Source organism: Bufo bufo, chromosome 10, assembly GCF_905171765.1.
Source record: "Bufo bufo chromosome 10, aBufBuf1.1, whole genome shotgun sequence".
NCBI lineage: Eukaryota > Metazoa > Chordata > Amphibia > Anura > Bufonidae > Bufo > Bufo bufo.
This window is the reverse complement of record NC_053398.1, coordinates 71,165,808-71,179,994: the sequence shown is the minus strand read 5'-3', so window position 1 is coordinate 71,179,994 and position 14,187 is coordinate 71,165,808. Positions and strand designations below refer to the sequence as shown.

The 14,187-nt window shown below is 40.4% G+C and overlaps 1 protein-coding gene across 7 annotated transcripts in view; it reads left to right on the top strand.

The window, feature by feature from the left end:
- The window catches only part of KMT5B (lysine methyltransferase 5B), a 277,581-nt gene extending 269,444 nt beyond the window's left edge, over window positions 1-8,137 (top strand). For 6 of the 7 annotated variants that reach the window (XM_040410833.1, XM_040410838.1, XM_040410836.1 and 3 more), the window contains one exon: window positions 6,238-7,730. In XM_040410833.1, coding sequence (XP_040266767.1) covers window positions 6,238-7,730 — 1,493 coding nt within the window. Of the gene's footprint in view, window positions 1-6,237 lie in introns of all 7 variants that reach the window. The other variant, XM_040410839.1, reaches the window with a different exon arrangement.
- The last annotated feature ends 6,050 nt before the right edge of the window (window positions 8,138-14,187 follow it).

Below are 14,187 nucleotides of genomic sequence, written 5' to 3'. Positions count from 1 at the left end.
CCCATGTCACCTTTTCCTGATTTAATCTTCACAAAAAAAGCTCCACAGTTGAGGCAAACTTCTCCTGCAGCAACACTTCTGGTAGAAAGAAAGGACCTTTGATGACCTCATAGCCATGTGACCAGTAATATTGCTAGGTTACTGGTCATATGGTGATGATGTCATCTAAGGTCCTTTCTCCTAAGAGAATCACAGCTCTCACAGTTCGCTGCCTGGAGTGCCGGCAGGCAGGCATGGCAGCACCCCCCTGTGTAGCCAACAGCCTGACACCCGGGGCAGTGGCCAGCAGGGCTCAAGAGGGAGCTGCCTTGGGCCCCCCAGGAGCAACTGGGCCCGGGGCAGCTACCCCTTTTGCCCCTTGTTAAAGACAGCCCTGACTGTTGTTCATACTTTATTGCAAATATTCTTAATCTCAAATAAAGAGGAGTAGTGTGTTTTACTTTTGTTACATTTTTGCAATAATTTATTGTCGCATTTTATTGAACTCTTAACTGAGTATTGTGTGTGTGTGTCTGTGTGTGTGTGTATAATATATTTACAGTACAGACCAAAAGTTTGGACACACCTTCTCATTCAAAGAGTTTTCTTTATTTTCATGACTATGAAAATTGTAGATTCACACTGAAGGCATCAAAACTATGAATTAACACATGTGGAATTATATACATAACAAACAAGTGTGGAACAACTGAAAATATGTCATATTCTAGGTTCTTCAAAGTAGCCACCTTTTGCTTGGATTACTGCTTTGCACACTCTTGGCATTCTCTTGATGAGCTTCAAGAGGTAGTCCCCTGAAATGGTTTTCACTTCACAGGTGTGAAGTGGGATTTCTTGCCTTATAAATGGGGTTGGGACCATCAGTTGCGTTGAGGAGAAGTCAGGTGGATACACAGCTGATAGTCCTACTGAATAGACTGTTAGAATTTGTATTATGGCAAGAAAAAAGCAGCTAAGTAAAGAAAAACGAGTGGCCATCATTACTTTAAGAAATGAAGGTCAGTCAGTCAGCCGAAAAATTGGGAAAACTTTGAAAGTAAGGGCTATTTGACCATGAAGGAGAGTGATGGGGTGCTGCGCCAGATGTCCTGGCCTCCACAGTCACCGGACCTGAACCCAATCGAGATGGTTTGGGGTGAGCTGGACCGCAGAGTGAAGGCAAAAGGGCCAACAAGTGCTAAGCATCTCTGGGAACTCCTTCAAGACTGTTGGAAGACCATTTCAGGGGACTACCCTTTGAAGCTCATCAAGAGAATGCCAAGAGTGTGCAAAGCAGTAATCCAAGCAAAAGGTGGCTACTTTGAAGAACCTAGAATATGACATATTTTCAGTTGTTTCACACTTGTTTGTTATGTATATAATTCCACATGTGTTAATTCATAGTTTTGATGCCTTCATAGTCATGAAAATAAAGAAAACTCTTTGAATGAGAAGGTGTGTCCAAACTTTTGGTCTGTACTGTATATATATATATTTCAAAGGTGTTTCAGAAGTTGGTATCTAGATACTTATATATATATTTGTATCAGATAACAAGTTGAAAAAGCCATAGAACTGTAAACCAGGAATAAGTCTACTTTCACACTGGCGTTTTGACTTTCTGTTTGTGATATCCGTTCAGGGCTCTCACAAGCGGTCCAAAACGGATATGTTTGCATTCTAATGCATTCTGAATTGAAAAGGATCCGCTCAGAATGCATCAGTTCAGTCTCCATTCCAGAGCGTTTTGGTCTCCGTCTGATGAAACGGTGTCAAATGGATCCGTCCTGGCACGCAATGTAATTTAATGGGGACGGATCTGTTTTCTCTGGCACAATAGAAAACCGATCCGTCCTCCATTGACTTTCAATGGTGTTCAAGACGGATCCGTCTTGGCTATGTTAAAGATAATACAAACAGATCCGTTCTGAACGGATGCAGACGGTTGTATTATCTGAACGGATCCGTCCATGACGGATCAGCACAAAACGCAAGTGTGAAAGTAGCCTATACTTCTGGCAGGTCTCTTATATGAATTTTAACACTAGGGTACATAATATTTGCTATCTATCCAACTGTTCCACCTATATTGAAAAGTAGGTGTTCTATTTTGAATAGGTGCAACCACTCTCTCAATTGAGCATGTTACATTCACCGAGCACAAGACTTCTTGTATATGTGGTGTGTCCTTTGATTTCCAGTGTTTGGTTATCTCCAGTTTAGTAGCCATTAATATGTGATCTAATATTGATCTGTGTTCTGTTGGATAATCATCTAGGCCTATAAGGAGTAATGTCAATTGAGGGGACATTTGTATCTGGTATCCCAAAATAGATTATAGTATTATTTTAGTTGCTCTCCATAAGGGTCTAACATACTCACATTCCCATAATGTATTTAGCAGAGTTCCTCTTTTCCCACATTGTCTCCAGCATTTATCTGAGCAATATGGGTACATGGTATGTATTTTGCTTGGTGTATTGTACCATCTCAAATATGTTTTCAGTATTGCTTCTCTATGAGTAACACTACGAAAAAATGTGTGTATATTTGAAACAGGCTTTGCCATTCGGATATCGTAACCTCTCTGTAAATCTTCTTTCCGTTTTTTCATGTATGTATGTGTTTGGGGTAGCCTCTTGTTTGTTTGCTATTGCATTCTAAAACATTGATATTCCTCTAGATCTACGTATTAGCTTAGAGGTCGAAATCAAGTCCCTTGAGACAACTCTGTTGCATATTCCTTTACTTGTAGGAATTTGTGGAAGTCTTCTGGCAGTAATTTATTATTATTTCTTAGATTTGAAAATGAAGTGATATGTGCTCCCTCAAAAAGATTTTGAAGGTTGGTGATCCCCATGTTTTTCTATTGCATTATTGGAACCATTGGGACATGATCTTATATGGATTCTAAGGGGGTTTCAGTCAAGGGGCATATTATTATCCCTTTTTTCTGTTTGAGGAAATTTTTCCAAGCATCGTCAGATACTTTCACTGTGTCTATGGGGGGAGGGGTTGAGATACCCCAAATACCAGCTAGCATTCTTACCACTCCATATAAAAAATCTTAGATTTGAGTTAATAGTTGCAAAGTACTTATTCTGTATTTTTATTGGCAGCGATCTGAAGAGGTACAGTAGTTTCGGTAAGAGCAGCATTTTGTATGCCGCTATCCTACCTATCCATGATATCATATTTTTCGATATTTCAGCTGTGTCTTTGGCAATTTCTATAGCCAGATTTGGGAAGTTCGACTCATATAGTTTAGAGGATGGATATGTCATTTGTATGCCCAAGTAGGTTATTTCTGATTGTGGCCAGTCTAGATTGTGTGTTCATTTTTTAGTTCATTTAGGAGATCTGTATCTATACATATTGGTAGGGCTTGTGATTTGTCCTGATTGACTTTATAGTAAGATAGTTGGCTAAAAGTTAATACTGTCTGAAAAAATGATCTTAGAGAGTTCTTTGGGTCAGTGAGGGTAAGAATGATGTTGTCTGCAAACAAGGCTAGTTTATATTCATGTGTTCCAATTTGGATCCCCTTGATATCTTATTGTCGTCGGACTTTAGCTGCTAAAGGTTCCATAGATAATATAAAGAATAATGGTGAAATAGGGCAGCTTTGGCGGGTGCCATTCGTTATTACAAAGTTATCTGATAAAGAGCTGTTGACGTATACCTTTGCTGAGGGGTTGCTATATAGTGCTTTTATACCTGAATGGATGTTTCCCAATATTCCAAATCCCTCCAAAACCTTGAATGCATATTTCCAATTTATTCGATCAAACGCTTTTTCCGCGTCGATTGTTAAAAAAAAATAGATGGGGTATCGGTAGATTCACAGTTCTGAAGTAGAGAGATAATTCTTCTGGTATTATCTGGTCCTTGTCTGCCCTTCAAAAAGCCTACTTGGTCTTTAACTATTAGCTTAAGTACGGTAATTTATTTTTTTACATGTGAAACCTTTTTTATTTTTTATTTTTTTAAACGCTTTAATTTTTTTTATTTTTTTTTTTTTACAATTTGCATCCCCCGTAAGGTCATACAAGACCTCTGGGACATTTAACGTCACTTTTCTTTTTTTTCCCCACTATTGATTTCTCCTGTAACTAGGGCTGACATAGTAGCTCCAGTTACAGGGTTAATACAGCCCCCAGAGAGGCTGTACAGCAGAATACAACGCTGTACATGCATCCTCAGTGCAGGGCTGATCGAGGTCTATGGAAGACCCGACAGCTCCTGCACTCTCCCAACCCCGGCGGTCACATGCACGCCTGGACAGGAAGCGCATAGCGCTTCCTGATCTGTATACACAGCGCTCTAGAAGGCAGACACCTGGGAACTGTCCCTGCCTTCTCTCTGGGTTGCCCTGCTGTCACTGACAGCGAACCCCCCGCTCGGCAGCTGCACGATTAGTGTGCAGCTACATCTCTGAATGGACGTTCCAGAACGTCCATTCAGAGATAAACATCCACCCATAGGAAAATGTATTAGTTCAAGCACAATTATAGGAACTACAACTCTCCTTGAGCTTATTAGGCGGCATTATCTGCTCATGTGGTAAAGCCACATATACAAGCAGTACAGTGTCATCTTCAAAATCATCAGCTACTCCTTTTTCTGCTCAGACATGGTGGAGAATGGAAAGGGAGGCAAAATCGTGTATATCACCAGGTTATGCCTGCTGCCCATGTGTCTAACCAGGAGGCACCTATCCATCCTCCACTGAGTCACCACTTTGCCACCGTCTCTGCTTGTGCTACTGCCACAAGTAGTCACAGCAGCCAATGCAGTTTTCTGAACATGATGGAAGTTTTTTGAAGTGATGCGCCAACCTGATGTACATCAGCAATGGATATGAACCACCTAAACAACCAGCTTCACTCGTACCTGGACTGAGACCTTTCTCCATCAAATACCCTGTTCCCTGACAGCATGGACATCTGGGCTAGCAGATAGGAACAGTGGCCAGAACTGGCCCAGTTTACTATAATTTTACTGTCTTGTCGAGCTCCAGTGTGCTATCAGAGATGATATTCGCCACAGCATAAACAGTATCTCCTGCCTCTTCCATCAGATCCTGTAGTGTACTGCTACCCTTAAACAGCTGCAGATCTTTTGCCTTGTCTGTCAGGTTTCATGTTGTGCAGGTACTACGGCCTCTACTGCTCACCCTAAACAGCCACACATATTCTGGCTTGTCTGTCAGGTTTCATACTGTTCTGCTGCAGGTGCTGCTGGCCTTACTAGTGCCCCTACAGAGCTGCACATATCCTGTCTTGTCTGTTAGGTTCCATATTGTATTGATTCTGCTCCTGAAAATGGGAAAATATTTGTATCTCTTACTCAGAACAAGCCTTTGCTTCTTCTGATACTGCTGTGTGTGAATAAACACTGGCAGGCATTTTATATAATTTGTTGGCCTTCTTAGAATAGTGTGTTATTATAGTGTGTTATTAACAGGCTGTTTGCTACCACCAGCAACCATGCATTTACCCACAACCATGTATATTGCTGTCACTTTAAGATTGCTAATACTGTCTTGACATGAATGGGCTTTATTGTAAATCCATTGAGTGAGTTCTAGGAGACCCCAGAATATAATAAACAACTTTCCAGGATAATCTGAGCACTTTTGATTTTGGTCGAATTTATATGTACTTTGCTTATCTCTATTGGTCATTCAGTTTATTATGTTTATAAAAATTTATATAAAATACGTAAAGTTGGTAAGCTTTGCTGCATGAATATATGGCAAACCATGTAGGAGCTGTAATGGTACCATATCTTATTTTTTATTGCCCAGTTTTCCCTGCTAGTAGCTATAGCTAAGGAAATGGTATACAAAAATGTAAGCGTTTAATTACTTATTAGTCTGAGTGCTGAACTAGAAATTTTCGAACTAAAATAGTACTATATCTGTTAACTGAAAAAAATCTTGAATATATCTTATAAAATTGAAATAGCAGCAACATCATCCACCTCAACGCTTAAGGGTTCTACAGTTTTAATAGCTGAAACATCACTTGTGTATCATTGAAATAAAATGTTCTAATACTGGGTTAGATGCTTTGCTGGTAGGTTTTGGATTTTCTTTGGCTCTTTATGGATCCTGTAGAATTGTTTGTTTTTCTGTTTTGTTTTTTTAAAGATTGTGTACATTTTTGTAATATGTGACTGGTGTAAAATATCATTGTGGCACGTTTTCTCAACATTCTTACAATATTTTTACTTTTGTTTTATTTTTATACTTAGCAAGAAATCGAAAATCTTCAGTTGTTTTGAAGAAGAACGGGAAAAGACGAACATTGACAAGACAGGCTATGTCAAAAATTCCAGTTTCATCCTCTTCTACCTCATCAAAACTCACTCACATAAATAATTCCAGGGTACCAAAGAGACTGAGAAAGCCTGTAAAGCCTTTACATTGTAAAACAAAGATGAGAAACAACTGCAGACAACCAGAGCAAAGTAATGCTCCAAAAAAGCTTGAAGTAGGTAACTTTGTTCTTAAAGAACCTAAGGTAGTGCTGTATAAAAATGAGGCCGTTAAAAGGGATAACCAGAGAGAAGGACCATCAAAGTTAAGAGAAAATACTGGTTGCTTAACTAGACATGCAGCTAGAGAATATAAACTGAATTCTATGAAAGGTGCTCGTGATGAAAGTTCATGTTCATATATAACACGAAGTTCTACGAGAACAAGAAACTCTTTGGAAGCGGATGCCAAGCTTCCACCAAATACATTGGATAGCTATAGAAGTAGCAGCAGTGGGAGTCTAACACAGATGCAGAGAACCGATACTAAAGATCAACCAGTTCATAAGAATGAACTTGATCAAGAAACTGCAAAATTATGGGATAATAGATATCAAAGAAATGGTTTCCGTAAGTCAAGGAGAAGCAGGCACTTGAAACGTGTTATGAATACTGAAATGACAAACTCTGAATTAGAATCTTCTAAGAAAGATAATATGTGTGGCTTAGAAAGCTCACGTTGTGACTCGGGTGTAGGCAATGTTGTCACTAACAGTTCACCATATTGTATAGGTATGACAAACTCAGATGATTACCCTATGGTCACCTCGGATATAAGGACAAAAGAAAACATAAGAACAATTAAAAGTAAAAAAAGTAGAAGAATCACAAGATACGATGCACAGTTAATTCTTGAAAATAGCACTGGAATTCCAAAGCTGACCCTTCGTAGACGTCATGACAGCAACAGCAGTAAAACAGAGAAGGAAAATGACAACATGAGCTCATCAAAAATTAGCATCAAATTAAGCAAAGATCATGAAAAGGACAAGAATAGTTTGTATGTAGCAAAATTAAACAATGGCTTCAATTCAGGATCAGGGAGCAGTTCTACAAAACTAAAGATCCAGTTAAAGAGGGAAGAAGAAGCTAGAATGTCTTTTCCAAACGAACTTCATGAAAATGGAGTGTACTGTAATGACACATTATCTCTTATGGGGACAAGAATGGAAGTTAATGATTATGATCATTACGAGGAAGAGAGCTTGGAGGAATCTTCTGAAGAAGAGCGTGAAGATGATGATGATGAGAAGGATGATGATGATGATGATGAGGATGATGATGATGATGATTACGATGATGAATTTGAAGATGAATTTATTCCTCTGCCACCAGCAAAGCGTTTGAGGCTTATTGTGGGAAAAGATTCAATAGACATTGATATTTCTTCTAGACGGAGAGAAGATCAGTCTTTGAGGCTCAGTGCGTGAACTTATTTTTTTTATTTATTTTTATTTTTTTTGGACCATAAGTAATTGGTAGTTCTTTACTTACAAAAATATTAACTGAATTTTTTCCTTAACTGAAAGTGTACATTTTAAAGAATGCACTTCTGTATTGTTAGTCCACTTGAAATTGTAGAAAGTGTACAGCATATTGACTTTTTTTTACAGTGCTTTTTAACAGTCTTCTTACATGCAGTTTTGAGTTAAAAAAAAAAAAATATTAAAAAGTGGGTACTGTGTATATTGTGGGAAGAAAATGTAAATAATTTATCAACTTTCAACACATGACAATAAAGTCTAATATTGTGACTGCCCAGTCATACTTCAGCTCATAGGACCTCTACAGTATCATAAAAAAAAACAACAGCACATTAAATATCTCATGTTTTTATCACCAGCAGTGTATTTACAGCTTACAAACTTGCTCACTATCTTTATAATTTTTCATCAGAATTCTTATTTTATACTGTAATACTATCCTTAAAGTACTGTCTGTGGCCTTTGTTAGTAGAAACATTTGTTTCTCAAAAAAATGGAGAAAACTGAAAAAAAATCTAAATAGTGTTTGCTTATCCTTTTGGCACATTTGATGTACAGGGGCTAGCCGTATGCAGAATATAAGTTTGGATATGGTGTATTTATTGCTTGTATAAATAAAAACACAAAACTTGTATTTAACACTTTTCAACCATTTTTAGATGAAATTGTTCTTTGCGAGAATAATTGGTGCTTATTTTTTTCCATGGATACAATGCTGTGAAATAAAAAAAAAAATGTGATGAAGATGTGTATCGGTATAAATGCAACTGTCATTTTATTCCTATAGTTTATACACACTTTTAATCAGCTCCAATAGGTTATAAATGTCATCTGGTGAATAGGGAACTAAAGGTATGTTTCATTCATGTATTGATACTTGTATAAAGTGTACATAATACTGTAAATATGTGTGGTGTTAGGATTAAAATTTCTGCCATATAGTTGATTTACTAAAACAGGTGGGTTTCTAAATTAAGTACTCATGCCAATAAAATAGGACGTTTTAAAAACAGAAATACAGTTAATGGTTTGTTTTTAGTGAATGAATTTTCATGGTTTCTCTTTCTTGCCACAACTCTTTACACACCTCCCCCATTTGTCCACTCCTGTGATCACACCCTTCTCTGGGACACTTCTCCCACAGCAGATTTGGTGAAAAAATGTCTATCCCATATATTTAAATATTTGTAAAAATCCATATACATGTTACAATACCAAACTTTTCAACATTTTGCAGCAAACATACCAAATTGTTGAAAATAGACAAGGCTGCTGTAATCATATGACTTGACTAACTAGTAAGCACATGTCCAGAGAAAGCTGTGCTGGCTTCTTAAGATGTTTTTTGGCAAAGTCTAATCTGTTCTTTTTTTTTTTTTTTTTTAGGCAGAGAAATGTTTTGCACCTTGTGGTAAAACTTATGTATTTGCTCTCAAGGCTTCTCTTTGTGGTAGACTTAGATACTGATACACCTACTTCCTGGAGAGTGTACTTCACTTGGGTGGATGCTGTGAAGTGGTTTTTTTTCACCATGGAAAGGATTCCACGATCATCCACCACTGTTGTCTTCTGTGGATGGTGGATGTCCAGACCTTTTTTGTCCCTTTTTTTAAAAATTATTATTATAAGAATGGATTTCTTTTTTTAGCCTCACGATGGTTTGTTTTTATTTCTATTCCTTTGAGTGCATGCTGTGAGTTCACAGCAACAGCTTCCAAATGCAAATGCTACACCTAGAAACAACTGCAGACCTTTTACCTGCTTAATTGATGATTGCTTAACAAGGGAATAGCCCAAGTAGCCCATTAACCACCTCCGGACCGCCGAACGCAGCGACGCGTCCTGGAGGTGGTTGATTCATTCCTCCTGGACGCATATACGCGTCCTCTCGTGAGACGCAAGATTTCCTGTGAACGCGCGCACACAGGCGCGCGCATTCACAGGATCGGAAGGTAAGTGAGTGGATCTCCAGCCTGCCAGCGGCGATCGTTCGCTGGCAGGCTGGAGATGCGATTTTTTTAACCCCTAACAGGTATATTAGACGCTGTTTTGATAACAGCGTCTAATATACCTGCTACCTGGTCATCTGGTGGTCCCTTTTGCTTGGATCGACCACCAGAGGACACAGGTAGCTCAGTAATATGTAGCACCAAACACTACACTACACCCCCCCCCTGCCACTTATTAACCCCTTATTACCCCCTGATCACCCCATATAGACTCCCTGATCACCCCCCTGTCATTGATCACCCCCTTGTAAGCCTCCATTCAGACGTCCGTATGATTTTTACGGATCCACTGATACATGGATCGGATCCGCAAAACACATACGGACATCTGAATGGAGCCTTACAGGGGGGTAATCAATGACGGGGGTGATCACCCCATATAGACTCCCTGATCACCCCCCTGTCATTGATCACCCCCCTGTCATTGATCACCCCCCTGTAAGGCTCCATTCAGACGTCCGTATGATTTTTACGGATCCACTGATACTTGGATCGGATCCACAAAACACATACGGACATCTGAATGCAGCCTTACAGGGGGGTGATCACCCCATATAGACTCCCTGATCACCCCCCTGTCATTGATCACCCACCTGTAAGGCTGCATTCAGATGTCCGTATGTTTTTTACGGATACATGGATCGGATCTGCAAAACACATACAGACATCTGAATGCAGCCTTACAGGGGGGTGATCAGCCCATATAGACTCCCTGATCACCCCCCTGTCATTGATCACCCCCCTGTCATTGATCACCCCCGTCAGGCTGCATTCAGATGTCCGTATGTTTTTTACGGATCCACGGATACATGGATCGGATCTGCAAAACACATACGGACATCTGAATGGAGCCTTATAGGGGGGTGATCAATGACAGGGGGGTGATCACCCCATATAGACAACCTGATCACCCCCCTGTCATTGATCATCCCCCTGTAAGGCTCTATTCAGACATTTTTTTGGCCCAAGTTAGCGGAAATTATTATTTTTTTCTTACAAAGTCTCATATTCCACTAACTTGTGTCAAAAAATAAAATCTCACATGAACTCACCATACCCCTCACGGAATCCAAATGCATAAAAATTTTTAGACATTTATATTCCAGACTTCTTCTCACGCTTTAGGGCCCCTAGAATGCCAGGGCAGTATAAATACCCCACATGTGACCCCATTTCGGAAAGAAGACACCCCAAGGTATTCCGTGAGGGGCATATTGAGTCCATGAAAGATTGAAATTTTTGTCCCAAGTTAGCGGAAAGGGAGACTTTGTGAGAAAAAATAAATAAAATCAATTTCCGCTAACTTGTGCCAAAAAAAAAAAAATTCTATGAACTCGCCATGCCCCTCATTGAATACCTTGGGGTGTCTTCTTTCCAAAATGGGGTCACATGTGGGGTATTTATACTGCCCTGGCATTTTAGGGGCCCTAAAGCGTGAGAAGAAGTCTGGGATCCAAATGTCTAAAAATGCCCTCATAAAAGGAATGTGGGCCCCTTTGCGCATCTAGGCTGCAAAAAAGTGTCACACATCTGGTATCGCCGTACTCAGGAGAAGTTGGGCAATGTGTTTTGGGTTGTCACTTTACATATACCCATGCTGGGTGAGATAAATATCTTGGTCAAATGCCAACTTTGTATAAAAAATGGGAAAAGTTGTTTTTTGCCGGGATATTTCTCTCACCCAGCATGGGTATATGTAAAATGACACCCCAAAACACATTGCCCAACTTCTCCTGAGTACGGTGATACCAGATGTGTGACACTTTTTTGCAGCCTAGGTGGGCAAAGGGTCCCACATTCCAAAGAGCACCTTTCGGATTTCACTGGCCATTTTTTACAGATTTTGATTTCAAACCACTTCTCACGCATTCGGGCCCCTAAAATGCCAGGGCAGTATAACTACCCCACAAGTGACCCCATTTTGGAAAGAAGACACCCCCAGGTATTTCGTGATGGGCTTAGTGAGTTCATGGAAGTTTTTATTTTTTGTCACAAGTTAGTGGAATATGAGACTTTGTAAGAAAAAAATAAATAACAAAATAAATCATCATTTTCCGCTAACTTGTGACAAAAAATAAAAAATTCTAGGAACTCGCCATGCCCCTCACGGAATACCTTGGGGTGTCTTCTTTCCAAAATGGGGTCACTTGTGGGGTTTTTCTACTGTCTGGGCATTGTAGAACCTCAGGAAACATGACAGGTGCTCAGAAAGTCAGAGCTGCTTCAAAAAGCGGAAATTCACATTTTTGTACCATAGTTTGTAAACGCTATAACTTTTACCCAAACCATTTTTTTTTTTTACCCAAACATTTTTTTTTTTATCAGACATGTAGAACAATAAAGAGAAAAGAGAAAAATGTATATATGGATGTCGTTTTTTTTGCAAAATTTTACAACTGAAAGTGAAAAATGTCATTTTTTTGCAAAAAAATCGTTAAATTTCGATTAATAACAAAAAAAGTAAAAATGTCAGCAGCAATGAAATACCACCAAATGAAATCTCTATTAGTGAGAAGAAAAGGAGGTAAAATTCATTTGGGTGGTAAGTTGCATGACCGAGCAATAAATGATGAAAGTAGTGTAGTGCAGAAGTGTAAAAAGTGGCCTGGTCATTAAGGGTGTTTAAGCTAGGGGGGCTGAGGTGGTTAAATAGCTTTTGAGATAACTGTCAAATTACCTTTCGTCCCATGAAAAAAAGACAGCTACATATTGGTATGTGAATACCCTCAAATTAAAGCTAAATCTGCACTTGAAGCCCATATTGATTATACAGTGGATATAAAAAGTCTACACACCCCTGTTAAAATGTCAGGTTTCTGTGCTATAAAAAAACTTTTTCCACCTTTTAAAGGGATTCTGTCACCTGGATTTTAGTGACAGAGCTTTTAACATCATCACATCAGTCTGCTCATTTTGTATTAAAATATACTAGTATTACTACCCTAAGTGTTGTCGTTTGTCTACCCCACTGCTAATTTATTCACTCCTCATTGCCGGCTGGCGCATGTGCAGTGCGTCCTGTGAGGCCGATTCCAGGCGCTGACATGTGTATCCACGGAATGCATTTGCTGAGCCATAAGTTTGTGCATGCGCTGTGGATACACATGTCAGCGCCTGGCAATGAGGAGTGAATAAATTAGCAGTGGGGCGGTGCTGGGCTCCAGGAGAAGGGGCGTGTCTGGGCTCCAATGGCCGGAGGGACAGCCCCTTGGGCTCCTCACTCAGGTAATTACCATATTAATAAAAGCGATTTTCTAGACAAACGACAACACTTAGGGTAGTAATAATACTAGTATATTTTAATACAAAACGAGCAGACTGATGTTATGATGTTAAAAGCTCTGTCACTGAAATCCAGGTGACAGAATCCCTTTAACAGCCTCCGGACCGCCTAACGCAGGATCGCGTTCCGGAGGCGGCTCACCCAGGCAGAGTCACGCATATACGCGTCATCTCGCGAGACGTGAGATTTCCTGTGAACGGGCTCACACAGGCGTGCGCGTTCACAGGAACTGCAGGTAAGCGAGTGGATCTACAGCCTGCCAGCGGCGATCGTTCGCTGGCAGGCTGTAGATGAGATTTTTTTAACCCCTAACAGGTATATTAGATGCTGTTTTGATAACAGCGTCTTATATACCTGCTACCTGGTCCTCTGGTGGTCCCTTTTGCTTGGATCGACCACCAGAGGGCACAGGCAGCTCTGTAATAAGTAGCACCACACTACACTACACCCCCCCCTGTCACTTATTAACCCCTGATCACCCCATATAGACTCCCTGATCATCCCCCTGTCATTGATCACCCCCCTGTAAGCCTCCATTCAGACGTCCGTATGTGTTTTGCGGATCCGATCCGTGGATCCGTAAAACACATACGGACGTCTGAATGGAGCCTTACAGGGAGGTGATCAATGACAGGGGGTGATCACCCCATATAGACTCCCTGATCACCCCCCTGTCATTGATCACCCCCCTGTCATTGATCACCCCCCTGTAAGGCTCCATTCAGACGTCCATATGTGTTTTACGGATCCACGGAACCATGGATCGGATCCGCAAAACACATACGGACGTCTGAATGGAGCCTTACAGGGGGGTGATCACCCCCCATAGACTCCCTGATCACCACCCTGTCATTGATCGCCCCCCTGTGATTGATCACCCCCCTGTAAGGCTCCATTCAGACGTCCGTATGTGTTTTGCGGATCCATGGATCGGATCCGCAAAACACATACAGACGTCTGAATGGAGGCTTACAGGGGGAGGGTGATCACCCCATATAGACTCCCTGATCACCCCCCTGTGATTGATCACCCCCCTGTAAGGCTCCATTCAGACGTCCGTATGTGTTTTGCGGATCCGATCCATGGATCCGCAAAACACATACGGACCTCT